This window comes from Podarcis tiliguerta (genome assembly GCF_965153285.1).
Source record: "Podarcis tiliguerta genome assembly, chromosome: 16".
Lineage (NCBI taxonomy): Eukaryota > Metazoa > Chordata > Lepidosauria > Squamata > Lacertidae > Podarcis > Podarcis tiliguerta.
The window spans coordinates 6,492,969-6,515,521 of NC_139549.1; the positions used below are offsets into that span (position 1 = coordinate 6,492,969).

Here is a 22,553-nt window from a genome sequence, read left to right on the forward strand (position 1 = left end):
TTGCGTATAAGAACAATTTTTTCTCTTGTCTCGGTATCTCCCTATCCACTGTACCCAATAAAAAATGCTTCTGGTTTTAAAACAGAAGTGTTTTTTAAACGTGACAGCTGCTGTCCTTGTGTCCTGCTTGTGAGTTTGCTGTAGGCATCAGCTTAGGCACTGTGAGCACAGGGTGCCAGACTTGATGGGCCATTGGCCTGATCCAGCATACAGTGGTACCTCGGGTTAAGAACTTAAGTCGTTCTGGAGGTCCGTTCTTAACCTGAAACTGTTCTTAACCTGAAGCACCACTTTAGCTAATGGGGCCTTCCACTGCCGCCACGCAATTTCTGGCAGACAGCCAGAAGGCAATCTGAAGGAGTAAGTCTGCCTGGTGGTAGCAGAGGATGGTTACGATCCATCGACCTCTGCTACCACCAGGCAGACTTACTCCTTCAGATTGCCTTCTGGCTGTCTGCCAAACCTTAATTGCCTCTGTGTGTGTAGCTGCACGTACACAGTTTCCCAACACTATTCTCATCCTGAAGCAAAGTTCTTAACCCGAGGTACTATTTCTGGGTTAAAGGAGTCTGTAACCTGAAGCGTCTGTAACCTGAAGCATCTGTAACCCAAGGTACCACTGTACTCTTCTTATGTTCTTATTTATCAAGCCAAAACCTTTGGTCCATCCAACTCAGTATTGCCCCACGTTGACTGGCCATAACTCTCCAGGATTTCAGACAGGGAATATTTTGGGAGATGCCAGGATTTCAACCTGGGACTATCTCCATGCAAAACAGGTGCTTTACCAACAAACCAGAACCCTTCTGCAACATTTCTCTTCTGGACAACCTCACCCTGTTATGCGTTCCCTGTCTCCTTCCTCTTTTGATTTTCACAATCAATCGATCTTAAAGGCGTGAAGAAACCTACGTTTATCAAGTCCTCCCTTGGTTCCCATTGGGATTTATTTATTTCTTGATTAAATGCATATACCACTCTTCATCCAAAGATCTCAGCACAAAAATACAATCTATAAAACGCTATTAGCAGCTTTAAAAAAAGCAGCTAAACCTCACATTTTCAGCATAAATAAGAGGAAGAAGCATTAGGAAGGGGGCAGGCAAACGTTATGGGAGAAAACAGGTTGTGACTAGAGGGCTGATTCTCAGGAGCACTGAGTGCCAAGCCAAGATGGGCACTGCAACAACAGAAGGTGCAAAGCAGGGGAGACACAGAATTTTTACATCTCAGAGGGCACTGCTGAAATTTCAAAGAGCAAAGTCCACCATTGCCACACCCTGAGCTTGGGTTGGGGTATCTGTCTGCCTGGAATCTCTCACCTCAGTCACCGCAGAGACTTGTGCTTAGGTCCTGCTTAAAGGTACATTGCTGGGTGATTCCATTGGAGTGAGGTTGGGTGCTTCCCCAAAACAGTGGAGTGGCACTCCACCAGCAGGGCCAATCAGTCCATTGGCCTGATTTCCTTCTTTCCTTCTTGATAACTTTTTATAAATTTTCCAAAAATAACAAAAATAAAAACAACAATACAAGAACAAAGCAAAACAAATTGACTTCCCTCTAGTCCCTTCCTTGGCTCTATTATTTATCAACATACTGCATGCCCATTATTAAATTTTGAACCTATTTAAATGACCTATTCTCCATTCATAACAAAATTACAAGTAATCTTAAAACTCTGTTAATGTATTAACCTGTGTGCAATGCTTCTGTATCTATGAAATAAACATTTTCCATTCTTCCTTAAATTCGTTGTCATCTCTTCCTCTTAGTTTCATTGTCAGTTTTGACATTTCAGCATATTCCATTAATTTAACTTGCCAACACTGGCCTGATTTCACCCAATACCTGTGTCCCGTGTCAGTCATTGCACTGATTTCAGGACCACAGATTGCACCTGCCTGGGCAATAAGGTTGTTACTACTGGTACCTTCCTTCTGTTGTTGATAAGTAGGAAATGCTGAAACCGTGCTGGACTTTAGAAATTTAAAAAGCTCCGCTGGATCAGGCGAAAAGGCTTATAAATAAACAAGGCCTTGATGCTAACAGGATGGTGATGGGTCAATCTCTTTCAGCCTGACTTGTTTTGTATTGTAGGGCTTTTGTGGACAGAGATGTCCCAAAACCCAATTCTTGGCGGAAGGGTGGAGACGAGTGTGCCAAAATGGGTCATGGCATGTCCTGCTGTCTTCTTTCTTTCTCTTTTAATGTTCGCATCCCTTTGTTCAGATAAAGCTGTAATCATCAGCTGATTCATGCCGAAAGGCATAGCAGCTGGAAAAGGCGTGTGCATCCATCGGCTTCACCCTGAGAGACGAGGCAGGTGATCTGGGTGTTTTCCAACATCTTCCTTTCATTGATTGAGGGCTAGATCTGTGTTGTGTAAACCATGTTGTTTAGAGCCCCACCTAGGCCAACTGAGATAAACGAGCAAAACCTCATACCATAGGGACCACCTGAACTAGGGCTGAAAGCTCTGAACTAGGTAGACTTTAGACAGCATTTGGGCTGTTTTGCTTAGAGAAAAGGCAAGCAAAAGGCCCATATATTATAAAAATCCTGCATGACATGGCAAAGAAAAGTTTCTCTTCCTCTCTCATGAGGCTAGAACTATGAAGATGGAAGTTGTTCTGCTTGCAGACTTCACAGCAGGGCATCCAGTTGATCAGTCTGAGAACAGGGCTGCAAAAGATGGAACTTTGACCGGCCTGGTTCATTGGGAGCCATAAAAAAGAATTCACTTGTTTTATTATGTATTTATGTATTTATTTTTTACTTCAACTTTTTCCCTGACAGGGACTTAAGGCAGCTTGCAGATAAAATAAGAACAGCTATAAACAGGGGGGAACCATTTAAAAACAAACATTAATTTATTTTTTAAATAAAAAACAACAACAGAGCATAGGATCATAGAGTTGGAAGGGACCCTGAGGATCATCTAGTCCAAGGATTCCCAAGCTTAGGTCGCCAGCTGTTTTTGGACTACAGTTCCCATCACCCCTGACCACTGGTCCTGCTAACTAGGGATGAAGGGAGTTGTAGTCCAAAAACAGCTGGAGACCCAAGTTTGGGAAACCCTGACCTAGTCTCAGGGTGTGTTATAACCATATAACCTGACCCCCTATGAGGGTTAAAACAAATTGTAGTCACACAGGCATAAAGTAGGTTCCGAAAACAAACATTTCAGATGTGAAATGCCAGGGCAAAGTGGTACGTATTCAGCATTGACCAAAAGCTGTACAGTGAAGTTGTCAGATGCATCTCTGTGGGGACGGAGGACTTAGGGGGTGCCGCAGAGAAGCCCTTCTCCCAGGCTACAACAACTCAAACTTCTGAGGGTGGTGGAAATATCCATAGGACCACTTCTGATGATCTTAACTGCCTAAGGGAGTCCCTTAAATATTTGGAAGAAGAACAAAAGAAGAGCCTGCTGTATCAGGCCAATGGCCCAGAGAGTTTAGCATCTTGTTCTCACAGTGGTCCACCAAATGCCTCTGAGAAGCCCTCAAGCAAGAACTGGATGCAAGAACACTCTACTCTCTCCTGCGGCTTTCAGCAACTGGTATTCAGAAGTTACTCCCTCTGAATGTGGAGGCAGAGCATAGTCATCATGACCACTTTGTCCCCAGGGAAGAGTTGTTAGTTATCCTTTTTGGCAAAATGTGGTTGCGTCTTCCCTCCTCTCCTGTAACCTCAGTGTAGTAAATGCTGCTGACTGAGCATCCCGGTGATTATATAAGCACAACTAGATTTGTAGAGAGATTACATGTTGTATTAAATGCTTCTTAAGCTTTTTTTCTTTATTTCGAAAACTCTTCTGATCACTACATTAGCTATCTTTTGCTTCAGAAGCCTGGGCGAGGCAGACTTCTGCAAAGTGAATGAATACACCAGGCAGAAGAATCTCTGTAATATATAAACAAGGGGGGGGTGTCTACAAAAGTGTCCCTGTTATCATTTGTGTCTTTAAGCATGTATACAGTTGGTGAACAGAGGAAGTTGCCATTGGTCCGTCAAGCTCAATTATTTCTTTACTGATTGGCAATGCTGTCGAGGGTTACAGACAAGGGACAATCCCAGCCCTAGTTGGAAATGCTGGATATTGAACCCAAGGTCTTCTGCATTCAAAACAGATATTCTATTTCTGAGCTATGGCATTTCCCTGAAAAATAATTGTAAGCTTACAGTTCTCCTGGTACTGAACAGAGGAAGATACCTTATACTGAGTCTTATCATTGGTTCATCTAGCTCAGTATTGTATACTCTGATTGGCAGTGGCTGTCCAGTGTTTTAGACAGGGGACATTCTCACCCTGCCTGGAGATGCTAGAAATACCTACCTACCTACCTACCTACCTACCTACACCCACCCACCCCATGGGTGCCAACTCCCTGGGGCCCTGGGTGCCTGAGCAACCACCAAATTCCCAATGTATGGACCGGACAGCCACAAATTTCGATGACAGGGCCATGCATCCTGCACGGCACCCAAGGCCTGGGCACCCATGGTTGTGGGGCCAAGTTGGCACTCCTCTCTCTCACACACACATTTCTTCACTCTTTTCTATACCTGTCTTTCTTTCTCTCCCTAGTATTTACTCTCTCCTTCGCTATCCCTTTCTTATAAACTGTATTTAAAGAAATTTCTATTCATTGATACAGTTTATAACTAGAACTTGCAGCTCAGAGCAAAACAGGCTGTTAGTTAACCCACTGCAATATTTTACATGATTCTTGAATATATGTGTGCGATGTGGCGCGATATCTCCTTGCAGCCCATGTTTAAGAGATGGCTTGCTTGTTTGTTGTAGATTTGAAATGCAGTGTTGGTTAGAATTGGTAGGGTGCATTATCGAGAAATCCATTTGCGGCCAACACCGTCTGCCAGTGTGGTGCAGTGGTTAACATGTGGGACTAAGACCTGGGAGATCAGGGTTCGAATCACCACTCAGCCACTGGTGAGCCCACTGGGTGACCTTGAGCCCATCAGTACCTCTCAGCCTAACTTACCTCACAGGGCTGCTGCTGGGATTTAGTGAGGATGGGTAATATACATGTATACCACCTTGAACTCCTTGGAGGAAAAAAATGGGATATAAATGCCAAAAAAGAAATGATCTTCCATTTTCTGCCTTCCCTCATTTCTCTCTGAAATTATGCAGAAACACCCATTTTCTCCTGCCAATTCATGAGCCATACACCCCATCAATATTATACATCACTGATCAGATGTTAGCAGCATCCATTATGCTATACAACAGCTTGGCCTTCAGTGATTTAATAGTCAGTGTTTTTTTTGGCTCATTGGGTCAAAGATATATTTTTTAAAAAGACTGCAAACACCCTAGAAAATGGGTGCATTCAGTAGCGGGGATTATAGTGTTCATTTCCCTGGTTATAATGTTAGTGGTTCTGCTGTCATGAATAGCATGAACTATATGCTGGAATACTGCCCCATATATCATTTCATGACACAATCCATGAAAATCAGAGGGAAATTGCAGTGCAAAACTCTTGTGGTTTTGCAGGTTCATGAGGTTGCAAATTGATTTTTTTTCTGAAAACAGTTAACACAGAAATGAGGCTAAACTTCCACTATATTCCACTGGATTTCCAGGAGTGATTTTTGTTGCATGTGGCAGATCACATAAAATGTGGACATCAGGTAAGGAAATAATGGAGAAACAGAATCAATGGTATCTGAATGTATCTTGTGTCAACACTGAGTGTAGATTGGCCAGCTGTCCAGTGAGTGGAGACTTGTATCCGTTTACCGGTGTGGAAATGGGGGAAAAACTGAATTAAAGATTAGAAAAAATGAGAAACTGAGAGAAACCAAAATGGACAGATTTTTCCATCTCTGTAGGTAATGGAAGTGAAACATATACAAAAATTGTTCAGATCACAAACAGGCTGATTTTGAGAATGCAGGAAGATCTCTGCTGTATTAGACCAAAGATCAATCTAGGCCAGCAACCTTTTCTGCACAAGGAACATCTAGATGTCTCCAAGAAATCTGCAAACAGGGTAGCCCTCTATCTAATACTGTTGAATCCTAGCAAACAGTATTTTCGAGGTAGTATATATGTCCATAATGATTTCTGGGCATTGATAGTCATATTAAAAGTAAAGGGACCTCTGACAGTTAAGTCCAGTCGCGAATGACTCTGGGGTTGCAGCGCTCATCTCGCTTTACAAGCCGAGGGAGCCGACGTTTGTCCGCAGACAGTTTTTCTGGGTCATATGGCCAGCAACGGAACACTGGCACCACAGCAGTGCATGGAAACGCCGTTTACCTTCCCGCCGGAGCGGTACCTATTTATCTACTTGCACTTTTTGGCGTGCTTTCGAACTGCTAGGTTGGCAGGAGCTGGGACTGAGCAACGAAAGCTTACCCCATCGGTGGGATTGGAACCACCGACCTTTTGATTGGCAAGACCAAGGCCCAGTGGTTTAGACCACAGTGCCACCCGCGTCCCATGCTAGTCATATTATCCTCTATAAATTTGTCTAGCCCCTTTTCAAAGTTGTCTAAGTTGGTGACCATCACTACTTCTCATGGAAGCATATTCCCAAGTTTAACTATGTGCTGGGAAATATTTAGTTTCCTTGAATGACCCCATTAGGTTATGGACAAAATAGGGAGAGTGATTATATATATATATATATATATATATGCAGGTTTTGGTGTCCTCGGGTGTCTTCCCGTGTAAAAGTTGGGGTGTCTAGGCGACGTTTCGACGAGGTCTCACTCGTCATCTTCAGGCTGGTGCTTTCGGCTTCTTGTTACTGGAACAGAGCAGGATCTCAGTGTTTGAGTTCCTATAAATACTGTTGAGGAGGTGTGGTGTATAGCCTCGAATGTTCTGGGCAGAGAGGAGGTTCCCAGGCTAGTGTGCCTTTTCTTCTTTTGTTCCTTAATTACTTGAGGGATATCTTGAGTGATTTCTTGAGTGATTTCCTGAATCCCACTTAGGTGGGTCATTAGGTGTGGATTAGTTGCTAAAGCCTTCGTGTCTTGAACTCTTGAACTTTGTGAAGAGTTTTTCTGAGAAGATGGCTGTACTGCACTTGGTTGTGCTCTGGCTTGGCTTCGTGTATAGGGGCGAGCTGTGGTTTTGTGGCCTGTGCCAGCCAAATCTGTGTAGGGATTGCAGGGGGGTGCAGCATCCGGAGGTGCCACCCTGGTTTGGCTGCTGGATGGTGTCTGTAATTTATCTGTGGAGAGGGTCTGGGTTTGGGTCTGGTGTGGTTGATTGGTGATGGCGTTCTGTGTGCCTCTGGATCTGGTGTCAGATTTTGTGGGGAGGGCTAATTTCCAGATGTCTGGCAAGCGGGATGTGTCGTCACGCTTGTTCATGTTGTGAGGGTGTTTCTCTATCTCGATGGCTTCCATGATTATTCTCTTGTGGTGATGTTCCATGTTAAAGAGCAATTTGGAATCTGCAAAATTAATTTCGTGTCCTGTTTCTTTCATGTGTTGGAAAAGAGAGGAAGTTTTTTCTTCTTTTTTGACGGCATTCTTGTGTTCTGCGATACGTGCATTTATTCGTCTGTTTGTTTGTCCAATGTACGTGGCTGGGCAGACTTTGCAGGGTATTTCATAGACCCCTTGGTTTTCCAACTGAATTTTATCCTTGGGGTTTCTGAGGATATTGGCTATTTTTTGGTTGGTGCAAAAGGCTGTTTTGATATTGTGTTTATGGAGGATTTTGCTAATTTTATCTGTAGTGCCCTTGATATAAGGAAGGAGGGCTATGCCATTGTTTTCTTCTGTGTCTTGGTTTTTGGGGGGTGTTTCTTTTTGGATTAGCTTCGTAACCCTGTTTTGCTGGTATCCATTGGCAATTAACACATTTGAGAGATTCTGTAACTCAGTTGTCAAGTGGTCTTCGTCAGCCAGGCGTTTGGTTCTGGAGATGAGAGTCTTGGCTACGGAGTTTATTTGTGCAGGGTGGTGGTGTGATTGTGCATGTAAGTAGCGGTTGGTGTGTGTTTTTTTCCGGTAGATAGTGTGTCCTAGGGAGCCATCAGGTTTTTTGTAGATTAGGACGTCAAGGAAGGGAAGTTGGTTGTTGGCCAAATCCCGTGTGGCCAAATTACAAAGGGAAGGAAAAACTGGATAGCTTCCTCACACATCTCAACAGCCTACACCCCAAAATACAATTCACTATGGAAATAGAAGCCAACAACCAACTTCCCTTCCTTGACGTCCTAATCTACAAAAAACCTGATGGCTCCCTAGGACACACTATCTACCGGAAAAAAACACACACCAACCGCTACTTACATGCACAATCACACCACCACCCTGCACAAATAAACTCCGTAGCCAAGACTCTCATCTCCAGAACCAAACGCCTGGCTGACGAAGACCACTTGACAACTGAGTTACAGAATCTCTCAAATGTGTTAATTGCCAATGGATACCAGCAAAACAGGGTTACGAAGCTAATCCAAAAAGAAACACCCCCCAAAAACCAAGACACAGAAGAAAACAATGGCATAGCCCTCCTTCCTTATATCAAGGGCACTACAGATAAAATTAGCAAAATCCTCCATAAACACAATATCAAAACAGCCTTTTGCACCAACCAAAAAATAGCCAATATCCTCAGAAACCCCAAGGATAAAATTCAGTTGGAAAACCAAGGGGTCTATGAAATACCCTGCAAAGTCTGCCCAGCCACGTACATTGGACAAACAAACAGACGAATAAATGCACGTATCGCAGAACACAAGAATGCCGTCAAAAAAGAAGAAAAAACTTCCTCTCTTTTCCAACACATGAAAGAAACAGGACACGAAATTAATTTTGCAGATTCCAAATTGCTCTTTAACATGGAACATCACCACAAGAGAATAATCATGGAAGCCATCGAGATAGAGAAACACCCTCACAACATGAACAAGCGTGACGACACATCCCGCTTGCCAGACATCTGGAAATTAGCCCTCCCCACAAAATCTGACACCAGATCCAGAGGCACACAGAACGCCATCACCAATCAACCACACCAGACCCAAACCCAGACCCTCTCCACAGATAAATTACAGACACCATCCAGCAGCCAAACCAGGGTGGCACCTCCGGATGCTGCACCCCCCTGCAATCCCTACACAGATTTGGCTGGCACAGGCCACAAAACCACAGCTCGCCCCTATACACGAAGCCAAGCCAGAGCACAACCAAGTGCAGTACAGCCATCTTCTCAGAAAAACTCTTCACAAAGTTCAAGAGTTCAAGACACGAAGGCTTTAGCAACTAATCCACACCTAATGACCCACCTAAGTGGGATTCAGGAAATCACTCAAGAAATCACTCAAGATATCCCTCAAGTAATTAAGGAACAAAAGAAGAAAAGGCACACTAGCCTGGGAACCTCCTCTCTGCCCAGAACATTCGAGGCTATACACCACACCTCCTCAACAGTATTTATAGGAACTCAAACACTGAGATCCTGCTCTGTTCCAGTAACAAGAAGCCGAAAGCACCAGCCTGAAGATGACGAGTGAGACCTCGTCGAAACGTCGCCTAGACACCCCAACTTTTACACGGGAAGACACCCGAGGACACCAAAACCTGCATTCCTGTACCCGTGAAAATCTACGAAAGCATATATATATATATATATATATTCATTCCAAGGCAGGATCCCAAACACTGGGACCTTCCCTGATAATTAGGGACAATTGGAGCAAGCAAGGCATGTGATTCCACATTTGGAACAGTGTGCAAAGTGTTTACACAGATGTTCATAGGTTGGACTTCTTTCCACTTAAGGTATTAAGACCAAGAGTTCATAACCTCAATTTGGCAACCTTGTTGGGTGGAGTCCATAGTGTGCTGAGTCGCAGGAAAAAAAAATAGTAAACACAATCAATAAGGTGATTATTCCTATCGGCTTGATAATCAACCACTGGAGAGTATGGGGAGTGGGTGATTACTTAAGAGCAATTTCCATGGAGGTGTCAATGGATTAATTCACACCCAAAAGTGTGTCATACTCACCTGGTGGTGGATGAAACTGTATAAAAAGGTCGGCACCCAAGGACTGCCTTCATCATCTCACTTGACTCTTTCCATCCTCCAATAACAAGCACAGGTAAGTCAAAGCGGGTGTCTTTCAAAGCTGATATTGCAATTGAAATGAATTTGGAGATGAATGAACCTCTTCAAGGTGATTCTCTCAGCTTGATTATGCCCACATTTAATGTTGCTTGAATCTGAATTTTGATCCTAGGAACATGAGAAACTGCCTTTGGGCTGTTCAGACCATTGGTCCATCTTAGCTCAGTGTGAGCTTTACTGAGTAGCAACAGGGGTTGCGGCTGAAGAACATTCCCAACCCTACCTGGAGATGCTGGAGGACAAACCTGGGAACTTCTGCATGCAAAGCAGATGATGGTTATGCAATGTCTCCATGGTTGGAAGCACTAAAGCTTCTGTTTGCTGCTTGCTGGAAACTGCAGGGGGGGGGAGGAGTGTGCTTTTGTGCTCTGGTCTTCCTTATGGGCTTATCTTTAGGGCATCTGCTTGGCAACTGTGTGAGCAGGATGTTGGACTAGGTGGACTATTGGCCTAATCTAGCAGCCAGGCTGTTCTGATGTTCTTATGGGTAACTATTAGGGAGGACTCTTGCATTCATGCTCTCCCTGTGGGCTTCCTGGAAAAATCTGATTGGCCACTGTGAGAAAAAGGATGCTATACTAGATGGGCCATTGGCCTTTTCCAACAAGCTCTTCTTATGGTCTTATGTCCTTATGTTCTGCCCGTCTGCTAAACATTATGAATCAAGGAAACAGATGCAAGTATTTCTAGAGGGTGGGGAAACTTAAAAAAAATGGCAAATTTGCCAAAGTTAAGTTAGAACTTATCAACAAGATTATGGATTCTTTTGAAAATGTTCTTTTCAAGCTTGATTTCCACACATATGGGCCTCTCCATTCCTGTGGAGCAGGAGAAGGCTTCTCCTCAGGTTAGAACTCTGAGGCTGTGGAGGCTGCAGAGTGGAATTTGCCACCAGGGTTGCCTTCAGGTTTTGGTGGGCCTTGGAGCAAAATAACCCACCTAAAGCCCCTTGTCTCAGTATCTTCTCGCTTCCAGCAAGTACAGTGACCACTTGCTGGAAGTCTCCATAGGAGGTGATGTTCTACCAAGCCAAGTCATTGATCCATCAAGCTCAGCATTTTCTCCGTGGACTGGGAAGAAATCTCTGGGATTTCAGACAGGAGTTTGTCCCAACCCTACTTAAAGATGCTGGGGGTTGAACCTTCAGCCTTCTGCATGATATTCAGGAGCTCTACCACTGGCTCTTCCCATCGACATTACCAGTTAGAGAAGCAGTTAGAAGAAAGTTCTCTCCACAGATGGAGGCCCTCTGCAGGTGCCTATGCCCCTCCTTGGGATCAGTCCTGCCTTCCATCCTCACTGTTGCAATTCTTTTGTTTTTAAGTTCTTATCCATATGCAATCTCCTCTAGCCTATATAGCGTAACAGAGAAGCACGGCTATAAACAAGTCATAAAAAGGATGCAGCAGGGGAAAGAATGAATGATTCAGAACTCCAAAATACCTTCTAAGCTGGCAAGTAAACTAGGAAGGAAAGTATTCCCTTATCCCTTTGTCGTAATATGGATTCTTTCCACATTGCAATAGACTTCTCTCAAGTTCTGATTTAATATGGAGAATTTCTAGAATTAATAACAATAATAATAGTAATAATAATAATTTATTATTTCTACCCCGGCTGGGTCTCCCCAGTGACTCTGGGCAGCTCCCAACAGAAGGTTAAAAATACATTAAAACATCAGTTATTAAAAACCTCCCTAAATAGGGCTGCCTTCAGATGTCTTCTAAATGGCAGATAGTTGTTTATTTCTTTGACATCTGATGGGAGGGCGTTCCACAGGGAGGGCGCCACTACTGAGAAGGCCCTCTGCCTGGTTTCCTGTAACTTCGCTTCTCACAGTGAGGGAACCGCCAGAAGGCCCTCGGAGCTGGACCTCAGTGTCTGGGCAGAATGATGTCTGGGCAGGAGATGCTCCTTCAGGTATACTGGGCCGAGGCCATTTAGGGCTTTAAAGGTCAGCACCAACACTTTGAATTGTGCTCAGAAACGTACTGGGAGCCAACGTAGGTCTTTCAAGACGGGTGTTATGTGGTCTCAGCAGCTGCTCCCAGTCACCAGTCTGGCTGCCGCATTCTGGATTAGTTGTAGTTTCCAGGTCACCTTAAAAGGTAGCCCCACGTAGAGCGCGTTGTAGTAGTCCAAGTACTTACTTGTGCATTGCAAGTAATCCAGTATTGGAATGCCTAATTTGCTGCAGATGGTACTTCCTTTGCATTATACCCCTCCACATCCTGAAAGTGCATGTGTACATTGCTAAATTATTGCAAACAAATAAAACAACAAAATACAGTATAACCGCAGGCTCGATTACATCAAGATTCTTTTTGTACATTGTTTTCACCAATGAGCAAAATTTGCTGCTGCACCTTGAGAAAATGATGTACACAAAGGCACTTGATCCAACCCCATTAAACTGACCCTATTTCTGTGTGGGGTTTGATGCATATCCACCCTTAAAGGAAGGGTGGGAAACCTGAGTAAACTGTGTAAAAATTGCACACACAACAACACAATATATAATTTGAAATCAATAGAAGAGCAGTGATTAATTCTCATTTCGCTGGAACTTCTTGCAAAATAACGTGAGTTTATTGGGGACTCAGAAATCCAGAGAAAAAACCAGAGAAGGGATTGTTTCTCAGAGTTTCATGTGGAAGGACCTGGGTTCAGTCCCCAACATCTCCAGCTTGGGCTAGGATAACCATTGTCAGAAACTCTGGAGAGCGGCTTCCAATCAGTGTAGACAACATTGAGCTGGATAGACAGTAGTCAGACTTGATGTAAGGCAGTTTCTTATGTTAAAAAGAACATAGCTCAGTGGCATTACTATGTCCTCATGGAATGAATCTCAGTAGTAGCATCTCAGCATCTTCAGGAGGAGCTGGGAAGGCTATTGTTATGGAAATACTGGAGAGCCATTGCCAATCAGTGTAGTTCAGCCTTCACCAACCTGGTGCCTTACAGATGTTTTGGACCTCAACTCCCATCAACTCAGTTGGGCACAATCATTCCAGCTGGGGCAAATGTGAGTTGAAATCCATAACACCTGGAAAGGATTAGGTTGCAGCAGATTGCTTTGGACCGATGGTCCCATTTAGTATAAAGCAGCATTTTATGACCCTTCCTAAATTCTGGGTATGGAAAGTTGTGGGGGCATCCCTCATGTCAAGACATTGCATGCACCAATATTGAATGTGTTTTGACCCAAATGAATGTGTGTGTGTGTTCAGTTCCATATACATGATTGAAAGTGGAATGAGTTGGCTTGTTAACCCTAGATCATAACATACTGGGAGACTACCTTAGCAGAACACGCACAATGAAAACCTTGCATTCTGAAAGCTTTCTAAGTATGTTTCTGGCAAAAGTGATTGATCTATGTTGACTTGTTTGCTATTTAGATGCAACACATCCTCCTTGGTTTTAATATTATGTGGAGGAGCTTGCCATCACCCCAAACGGTACAATCACTTCTGTGAGAAACAGTTTTGACTATACAAAATACAGATGCAGATGATGCTTTCTGGAATGAGAGATGACCTTTTCATGCTTAGAATCCTCACCTAAAAGAAAATAAGGGTATTGTAAGGTTCCATAATTCTTAATTGAAATCTGAGCCAAAGAAAAACCCAACCAGCTGCTCCGATCTCAATCCACTTCCATTTAAACAAAACTTAGCAGCCAATGCAATGGTGGTCTTCTAACCACACAAAGAGTGGGTTCTGCAGTCCTCATCCTCTTTCATTGGTAGCAGGACATGAATATAGGCTGTGATGGCCTTTTGTTACAGTTTCCCATTTGGGAAGTAATTCAGGGGGAGTAATTCAGTTTGCTTTCTGCACCATCTGAACCTGAGCCAGGCAAGAGATCTCCTATCATTAAGTCTTCAAGTCTATTGGGAAGGTAGGGAACCTCTGGACTTGGGAGCTGCTGGTTTGCAAGAAATTTCTTCTTTTTGCATTCAGCACTACATAGCTAAAGGGTCAGATATTAAGAGATTACTCTAATGGTTTTTAATTAAAACTCATTGTCAATTTAGTTGGTTTCAGATTTGCATCATGCTTACCTAAGGGCAAGTTGCAACATCTTGCAGTGCTGCTTAAGATGATCGCCCTGTCCTGAAGACTGATGGCCAATTAAATTAGGGTTGTTCACTTAGAAGGGAAACTCATTGTTTTCAGCAGGCCTTGCTTTTGAGTAATGACGCTTTGTTCGGGCTTTGAGCAGCCAACTCCCTTGGTTTTCTTTCCAAAGTGTTCCATCCCTGCTTCCCACACAAATTTCCCCGTGATCATAACTATCATCTGAAAATGTCTTCTTCATCAATCCTTTTCCAAAACGAATGACTAAATAATGAAACCTGGACAAATCCACTCCCATAGCACTAATTCAGAAGATATTTCATCTGTTCCCAGTTCAAGAACCACTAAACACAGGGACTTTGTCTAATGAACTTCTTTTCTGGATTATCAGACCAAAAGTCTGTCAGTTCCCTGAAGACATAAGAAAAGCCTGCTGGATCAGGCCAGTGGCCCATCTAGTCCATCACCCTGTCCACACAGTGGACAACAAGACGCCTGTGGGACCCACAAGTGGGTTTTGAGCACACCATCACTCTCCCCCTCCTGTGGTTTCCAGCAAATGATATTCAGATGCATTACTGCCTCTGACCATGACGGCAGAGCAAACACATCATGGCTAGTAGCCATTGGTAACCTTATCCTCTATTATTTCTTCCCATCCACTTTTAAAGCCTTCCAAGTTGGTGGCCATTATGGCCTCCCGCAGGAGCGACCTCCATAGTTTTAACTATTTGCTGTGTGAAGAAGCATTTTCTACTAACGCTTAGCTTCATTGGACAGTCATGAGTTTTACTGTTATGAGAAAGGGACAGAAAGCTCTGTCTTATCCACCTTCTCCATGCCATGTATAATTTTATAAGTTTCCATCATGTCACCTCTTAGTCACATTTTCTCTAAACTAAGAAGTCCCAAATGCTACAACCTGTCCTCAAAGGACCAATCTGTCCTTCATCCCCTGGATCATTTTGTTTGCACTTTCAAGAAGCTTCTCCAGCTCTACAAATATCCCTTTTGATATGTAAACTATCCTTCCTGAGCTGAGGTGGCCAGAACTGGACATAGTATTCCAAATGTGGCCACAGCATAGATTTGTATAACCTTCTGGATTATCAGGCCAAGGGTCCACCAGACCCAACGTCCTGTTTCCCACAGTTGCCCAATCAGAAGCCCCCAAGAAGGGCATGGGCATTATAGTCTTCACAGGCCACTGTCTGCCAAAGACAGTTGCACTGTTAGATACTACCATGAAGCATTAAGGTCTAAAGCAATGTTCATTGATCCACTGATGTTGTTGGGCAACTCCCATCATTCTTGACCATTCGCTAAACCAGTTGGAGATGATGTGAGCTGTGGCCCAAGAACCTCTGGGGACTGAAGGTTAAAGAACCCTGTTCCAAAGTGACTTCATGACCAATATGTTATACTGCTCCTAATTTCCTTAATATGCGACCTGAGTAAACTATGCCAGCTGGGCAATTGGCAGGTAATTGCTTCTACAATAGAATGTATTCTAGTTGCTGGGTATCATAAATGGGCAAAGTGCTGTTGCAGTGGTTGTGGGCCACTGTGAGAATAGGAGGTTGGTTTAAATGGGTCGTTGGCCTGATCAAGCAGTCAGGTTCTTCTTATGTTTTTTATGGGTAACAATGAGGGGCTCTTGCATTCCTGCCCTGCTCATAGGCATCCCAGAGGACTTTAATTGGCCACTGTAAGAGCAGGATGTTGGACTAGATGGGCCAGTGTCTTTAGGGCTCTTCTGATGTTTATACAAATGTCACCTTCCAGCAGCCCGTGCAGCCAGGACTGCCAATGGTCAGGGCTGATGGGAGTTGCAATCTAGAACCATTGAATTAATGGAGGAGAAGGATATCAGTAGCTTCTAGCCACAATGACTGTGTTCACTCTCCACTGCCAGAGGCACAATGTCACTGAATACCAGTTTCTGGGAACGACAAGTGGGGAGACTGGCTACTTGTGGGCTTTCTGTAGGCATCTGGTTGGCCAATGTGAAAAGAGGACTCAATGGGCCATTGGATTGATCCAGCTGTGGGGCGCTTCTGTTCATGGACACCTTTGTGAGCTGCAGCAGAGGGCATGACTTTATCAACCTCTCTATTAATCTGTAGGGATTTGGAACGAGTTTGTTGAATTAAATGTTGCATACCACATTGATCTCTCGTTGTGCTCTTTCAGAAACAGCTCTCATCCTGCAAAGATGTCCGTCGGAGGCGGTGGAAACATGTGCTATGCCAGCTGTCCTGCATCCACAGTGACTATACAGCCACCACCCTTCGTCCTAAATATCCCAGGACCAGCGCTCTACTGCCCTGACCAAAACTTTGGCATTGAGCAATACAACCCATGCGCAGGCTATGGCGGTGGATATGGAGGCAGCGGAGGAATGGGAGGCCGTGCTATTGGTAGCGGAAGCGGCATGGGCATAGGTGGTGGTATGGGTGGAGGAGGAGGTTATGGAGGCCTTGGTGGTGCAGGTGGTTATGGGGGTGGAAGTATGGGAGGCCGTGGGCTTGGTGGTTTAGGTTCAGGTGGCAGTCTGGGCGGTGGAGGAGGTTATGGGGGCATTGGTGGTGGTTATGGGGGTGGAAGTATGGGGGGCCGTGGTGGGGGTGGTTTAGGTGGGGGTAGCTTGGGTGGTTTAGGTGGGGGTAGCATGGGTGGTTTAGGTGGGGGTAGCATGGGTGGCAGTGGTGGCATTGGTGGATCTGGTGGACGTCGAGGCAGCATAGGTGGTGGCAGCGGGGGTGGGCGTAGAGGCAGCATAGGTGGTGGCAGCGGGGGTGGACGTAGAGGCAGCATAGGTGGTGGCAGCGGGGGCGGACGTAGAGGCAGCATAGGTGGTGGCAGTGTGAGCGGACGTAGAGGCAGCATAGGTGGTGGCAGCATGGGTGGCGGTCTTGGTGGATCTGGAGGTAGTGTTGGTGGTGGCACTGGTGGAATTGGAGGCAGTGTGGGTGGTGGAGGAGGAGGACGCAGAATCAGCGGGGGACGCCGATACAGTGGCAGTGGTGGCTACAGCAGTGGCGGATATGGTGGAAGTGGTGGCTACAGCAGTGGCGGATATGGTGGAAGTGGCGGATACAGCAGTGGCGGATATGGTGGAAGTGGTGGATACGGAAGTGGCGGATATGGTGGAAGTGGGGGATATGGCAGTGGCGGATACGGTGGAAGTGGCGGATACAGCAGTGGCGGATATGGTGGAAGTGGCGGATATGGCAGTGGTGGATATGGTGGAAGTGGCGGATATGGCATGGGCGGATATGGCAGTGGTGGATACGGCTGCTATGGTGGTGGATACGGTAGCGGTGGATATGGTGGCAGAAGCTATGGCACCAGAAGGATTATATACTCTGGAGGCCGCAGAAGCGGATATGGTGGAGGCGGCTACAGCAGCAGGTCTTATGGCGGCTCCTATGGTGGAAGCTTGGCGCTGCTGCCTAGTACCGCATGCTACACCTGCTACTGAACCCAGAGGAAACAACCCAGAACTCACGGGACAACCGCAGAAACAAAAGACGATGAACCCAAAGCTTGAACTTGCAGGGGTGGACTTGGGGAAACCCTTCGCCTTCTGTCGCCTGCTGATGCAAGCTTCGTGAACTGAATGATCAGCGAATCCACACTTGAACTCTGTGTGCATTTTTGTTTCCACAATTGCACACAAGAAGAAATAACCTCTTTCCAGGCTATGTTGCTTTCTACAGACTTCACGACTATGACTTGAAGCCGGTGGGGGAGAGCATATAAGCCCACCCCTTCTCTCCGCTCTGACGATGAACAACCCACAACTGTGCACTTGCATGTCCTGTCTGAAGAGATTCTTGAATGCCTTGAACTGTAACCACTGAAGCATTGTGAAACCTCTGTTTCCACAACCAATGAAGCAATAGTGCAGATTGAAAAATCAATTGCATTCTAATTTATCACCCTTTTCCCTGCTGAAAAAAAAATACTGCTGTTTCTTCATTTCCTATGTCATTAAAGCTTTTTTTTGCATCATAAAATTTCTCCTCCTGTCTAGTTTGTATTCCCCTCATACTTCAAAATAGGCAGGTTGGGCTGACACACGAACAAGGAGCTAAATGATTCAAGGGCACCCAAATGAGGGTTCCACTTGAGAGTGATTTTTGCACCCACTTCAATTCAAGCTGGTCTGTAAAAAACAATTCCAGCCATTACCACATGGGGGCCTATTCACAAGGTATACTGAAACCTTCCAGGTAAACTGAGTCACTCGATCTTTCTGCATTTTATTCCCCTTCAGAGGAGGAAGTTAGTGGGTTAAAGATCATTAGCTGGAGAGAAAAAAATATTGATTTAAAATGAATTGAATGAGTTTATTTCAGAGAACCACAGAGTTCCACAAATCCCCTCCAAACACCCATAGCAAACTGAGCAAACATCAGTTAGCTAGGGCACACTGAACGCAAGAGTGGAAGGTATCCAACCTCCTTCCTAATGAAGGAAATCCAGACCTTAAAAGATGGCAGTCCAGCTTCTGCTTGGAGACCTAGAGTGAAGAAGAACCCATCCACACTCAGAAGGTGGTGGATCACATACCTGTTGTGGGCCAGACTGAGCTGGATGGACCAGCAGACTTTGCCCCCAGAACGTTCTTGAGATGTTTGTTCCATTCTCTTTTAAGGAAAAGGTGACTACGTTAAAAAGTTGCAGGAATTTATTTATGTTTGCATGCAGAGGGTCCCAAGGTTCCAAGATGGTTCCAAGGTTCCAAGCAGCAAAATTACAAGTGCATTTTCAATTGTACAATTGACACAGATGTACAGTGGTACCTCAGAAGTTGAACGGAATCCATTCCGGAAGTCTGTTCGACTTCCAAAATGTTTGGAAACCGAGGTGCAGTTTCCGATTGGCTGCAGGAAGTTCCTGCAGCCAATCGGAAGCCACGGAAGCCCCATTGGACGTTCAGGTTCCAAAGGATGTTTGCAAACTGGAACACTCACTTCTGGTTTTGCGGCATTTGGGAGCCAAAAGTTTGACTTGCAAGTAAATCTACATCATAGTTCTTTTAGGGCATTGCCACCTAGGGGGAGGACTATGACTCAGTGCTAGGGCATCTTATTTGCATACAGAGGTTACTGGATGGCATTTCCACGTAGGGCTGGGGAAGTCCCCTCCCTGTAATTCCCGAGAGCTACTGCCAGTCACTGACAACTGAACTGGCCAGACCCATGTTCTGATTTCATATAAGACAGTTTCCTATATACCTGCATAAAGGTAAAGGTAAAGGGACCCCTGACCGTTAGGTCCAATTGCGGACGACTCTGGGGTTACAGCGCTCAGCTCACTTTATTGGCCGAGGGAGCCGACGTACAGCTTCCAGGTCATGTGGCCAGCATGACTAAGCTGCTTCTGGCGAACCAGAACAGCGCACAGAAATGCTGTTTACCTTCCCGCCGGAGTGGTACCTATTTATCTACTTGCACTTTGACATGCTTTCGAACTGCTAGGTTGGCAGGAGCAGGGACTGAGCAACAGGAGCTCACCCCGTCATGGGGATTCGAACCACCAACCTTCCGTCAGCAAGCCCTAGGCTCAGTGGTTTAGACCACAGCTCTACCTGCGTCCCTTATATACCTGCATAGGAACCATTTATAGTTCTCCACCTGTATATCAGATTGGAGAAGACTGATTTGTTGTTAGGGCAATAAACAATCACAGGTGCTTAAAAAAAAAAGTTTTTGCCTGGTGCCTAAAGATATACAGTGGTACCTCCGGTTACAGATGCTTCAGGTTACAGACGCTTCAGGTTACAAACTCCGCTAACCCAGAAAGAGTACCTCAGGTTAAGAACTTTGCTTCAGGATGAGAACAGAAATTGTGCGGTGGCAGCGGGAGGCCCCATTACCTGAAGTGTTACCTCAGCTTAAGAATAGTTTCAGGTTAAGAATGGACCTCCAGAACAAATTAAGTTCTTAACCCGAGGTTCCACTGTATAATGATGGCACCAGGCGAGTCTCCCTGGAGAGAGCATTCTGCAAATGGGGATGTATCTATGTATTCTCATCTATTTTTTAATGAATCTATATGCTGCTGTCCACAAGTTTAGTATCCTCTCACACCAGCTCACAACACATGAGGCAAAACAGAAAATGGCACCTGCCATTGTTGCTGCCACCACCTCCACCGGAGGTGACTGGAGGTGACCAAAAGAAGTCTTGGAGCACTGAAGCTGGGGGGAGAGAGGGAAGGCAAGTGGGTGTGACTTGGAGAGCCTCCCAGAAACCAGCTAGAGAGCCTTGAAGGGCCGCATTCAGCTCCTGAGCCCGAGGCGCCCCATCCCTGCCCTAGGGATTTTCAAACAAAAATGGATCCAGGGAAGCAGGATTTGAGGTATTCTTCTTCTGACACAAAGCACGTCGATTCATATCTGGGTCAGGAGAGCACTGGTGTGCTTGGTTTCTGCTTGCAGGCTTTCTAGAAGAGGGATCTCTGGTTGGCCACTCTGAGAAGAGAAGGCTGGACTAGTAAAAAGCGAAAGATTTATACGATCTGGGCATGGTCGGCCAATTGGTGTTAAAGAAGGATAGAACTTTTTTTATGTATGCTACAATGGCAGCAAGAATACTTATCGCGAAGTATTGGAAGACACAACCATCTACCCACCTGGGAAGAATGGCAGATGAAGTTGATGGACTATATGGAACTGGCAGAAATGACTGGCAGAATGCGAGACCAGGGAGAGGAGTCGGTGGAAGAAGACTGGAAAAAGTTTAAAGACTATTTACAGAAATACTGTAAAATTAATGAATGTTAGAAGAATGTTGGAATGAAGTTATATGGCTTTAGTAGAAATGTTATAAGGATTTAAGTATAAATAGATTAATAGAATATTAAAGGAAAAAATAAGGTTAGAATGTGTTAAGATAATTATAGGATAGAAAACAGAGCAAGATGGAAAGGAATTGCTGAAACAATTGATAGAAGTGGAATACAAAAAGGGAGGTGTGAGGAGGTCGGTGAAATAAGTGAATGAAAGATAAGATATTGAAATTGTTTGAGGTGTTTTAAACTGTTCTTGTTTGGTTTTGTTAGTTTAATGTGTTAGTGATATGTGGTGTTTTTGTATTGTATTGTATTGTATTGTATTTTTTGTGTGTGTTTTTTTGTTTTGTAGTGTTTCAATTGTTGGAAAAGTAATAAATATTATTATTTTTAAACAAACAACAGAAGGCTGGACTAGACAGGCCTTTGGCCTGATCCTGCAGCTAGGCTCTTTTTACTGGACCTCCAGGTCCAGAGGCTGGCTGTCTAGGTTCCTAGACACTTTGGGGCATTTGGTCATGGAGAACAGGAAGTTGATCTAAGTGGGCCTTTGGCTTGACCCCACAGGCAGGCTCTTCTTATGATCTCAACTTATTTCCATACTCTCAACAGCCATGGATTCTGCTGCTGCATCTACACGCTGCAACCACATGGTGGCACCCTTAAGAAGCAATATTAGCCACTTTCAACATGCTCTGGGATGCCGATGATGACCTTTGTCTTAGCTATGAGGAGCTTGGGATCATTTCAACAAATATTAGTCTCCACCGGTGACTCAGTTCACGTCCCTCCCTTGCCCCAGCCCTAGAACACCTCACAAGGACAAATAAGGCACTCAAGAGAGGCAATATGATTAATATATTTTGAAACAAACGGACAAAATGTTTTGAAACTGAAAGCCAGCTTTTTACACATCGTTCCATTTATGTGCGGAAATCAAAGAGGACAGACCATGCGTGTTGTGGGGGTGTCATTGACCAACGGCAGGCAAGCAAAAGGATGGGTATTTGCTGAGGGACGGGACCAACTGATCCAGCAGGCTTACTTGGGTCCGCTCCTCAAGCATGTAGTGGCCCTCCTCCTTCTGTTGTGTTTAGGTCCTCATTGGATGTCCCACCAACCCCTCCCCCCTTTGTTGTTGTTGTTTAGTCGTTCAGTCGTGTCCGACCCTTCGTGACCCCATGGACCAGAGCACGCCAGGCACTCCTGTCTTCCACTGCCTCCCGCAGCTTGGTCAAACTCATGCTGGTAGCTTCGAGAGCACTATCCAACCACCTCGTCCTCTGTCGTCCCCTTCTCCTTGTGCCCTCCATCTTTCCCAACATCAGGGTCTTTTCCAGGGAGTCTTCTCTTCTCATCAGGTGGCCAAAGTATTGGAGCCTCAGCTTCACGATCTGTCCTTCCAGTGAGCACTCAGGGCTGATTTCCTTAAGAATGGATGCGTTTGATCTTCTTGCAGTCCATGGGACTCTCAAGAGTCTCCTCCAGCACCATAATTCAAAAGCGTCAATTCTTCGGCGGTCAGCCTTCTTTATG

General features: G+C 45.0%; 1 protein-coding gene across 1 annotated transcript; it reads left to right on the forward strand.

Annotated features, from left to right (window-relative positions):
- Positions 1–9,947: 9,947 nt before the first annotated feature.
- On the forward strand, positions 9,948–18,235 carry LOC310665944 (uncharacterized protein). Its single transcript, XM_083416332.1, has 2 exons — positions 9,948–10,105; positions 16,407–18,235. Exon 2 carries the CDS (start codon positions 16,429–16,431, stop codon positions 17,695–17,697), a length of 1,269 nt encoding a protein of 422 aa, XP_083272458.1. The 5' UTR covers positions 9,948–10,105; positions 16,407–16,428; the 3' UTR covers positions 17,698–18,235.
- The last annotated feature ends 4,318 nt before the right edge of the window (positions 18,236–22,553 follow it).

Coding starts and splice junctions, on each gene's coding strand:
- LOC310665944 (XM_083416332.1), top strand. CDS start 16,429: ATGTCCGTCGGAGGCGGTGGAAACATGTGCTATGCCAGCTGTCCTGCA.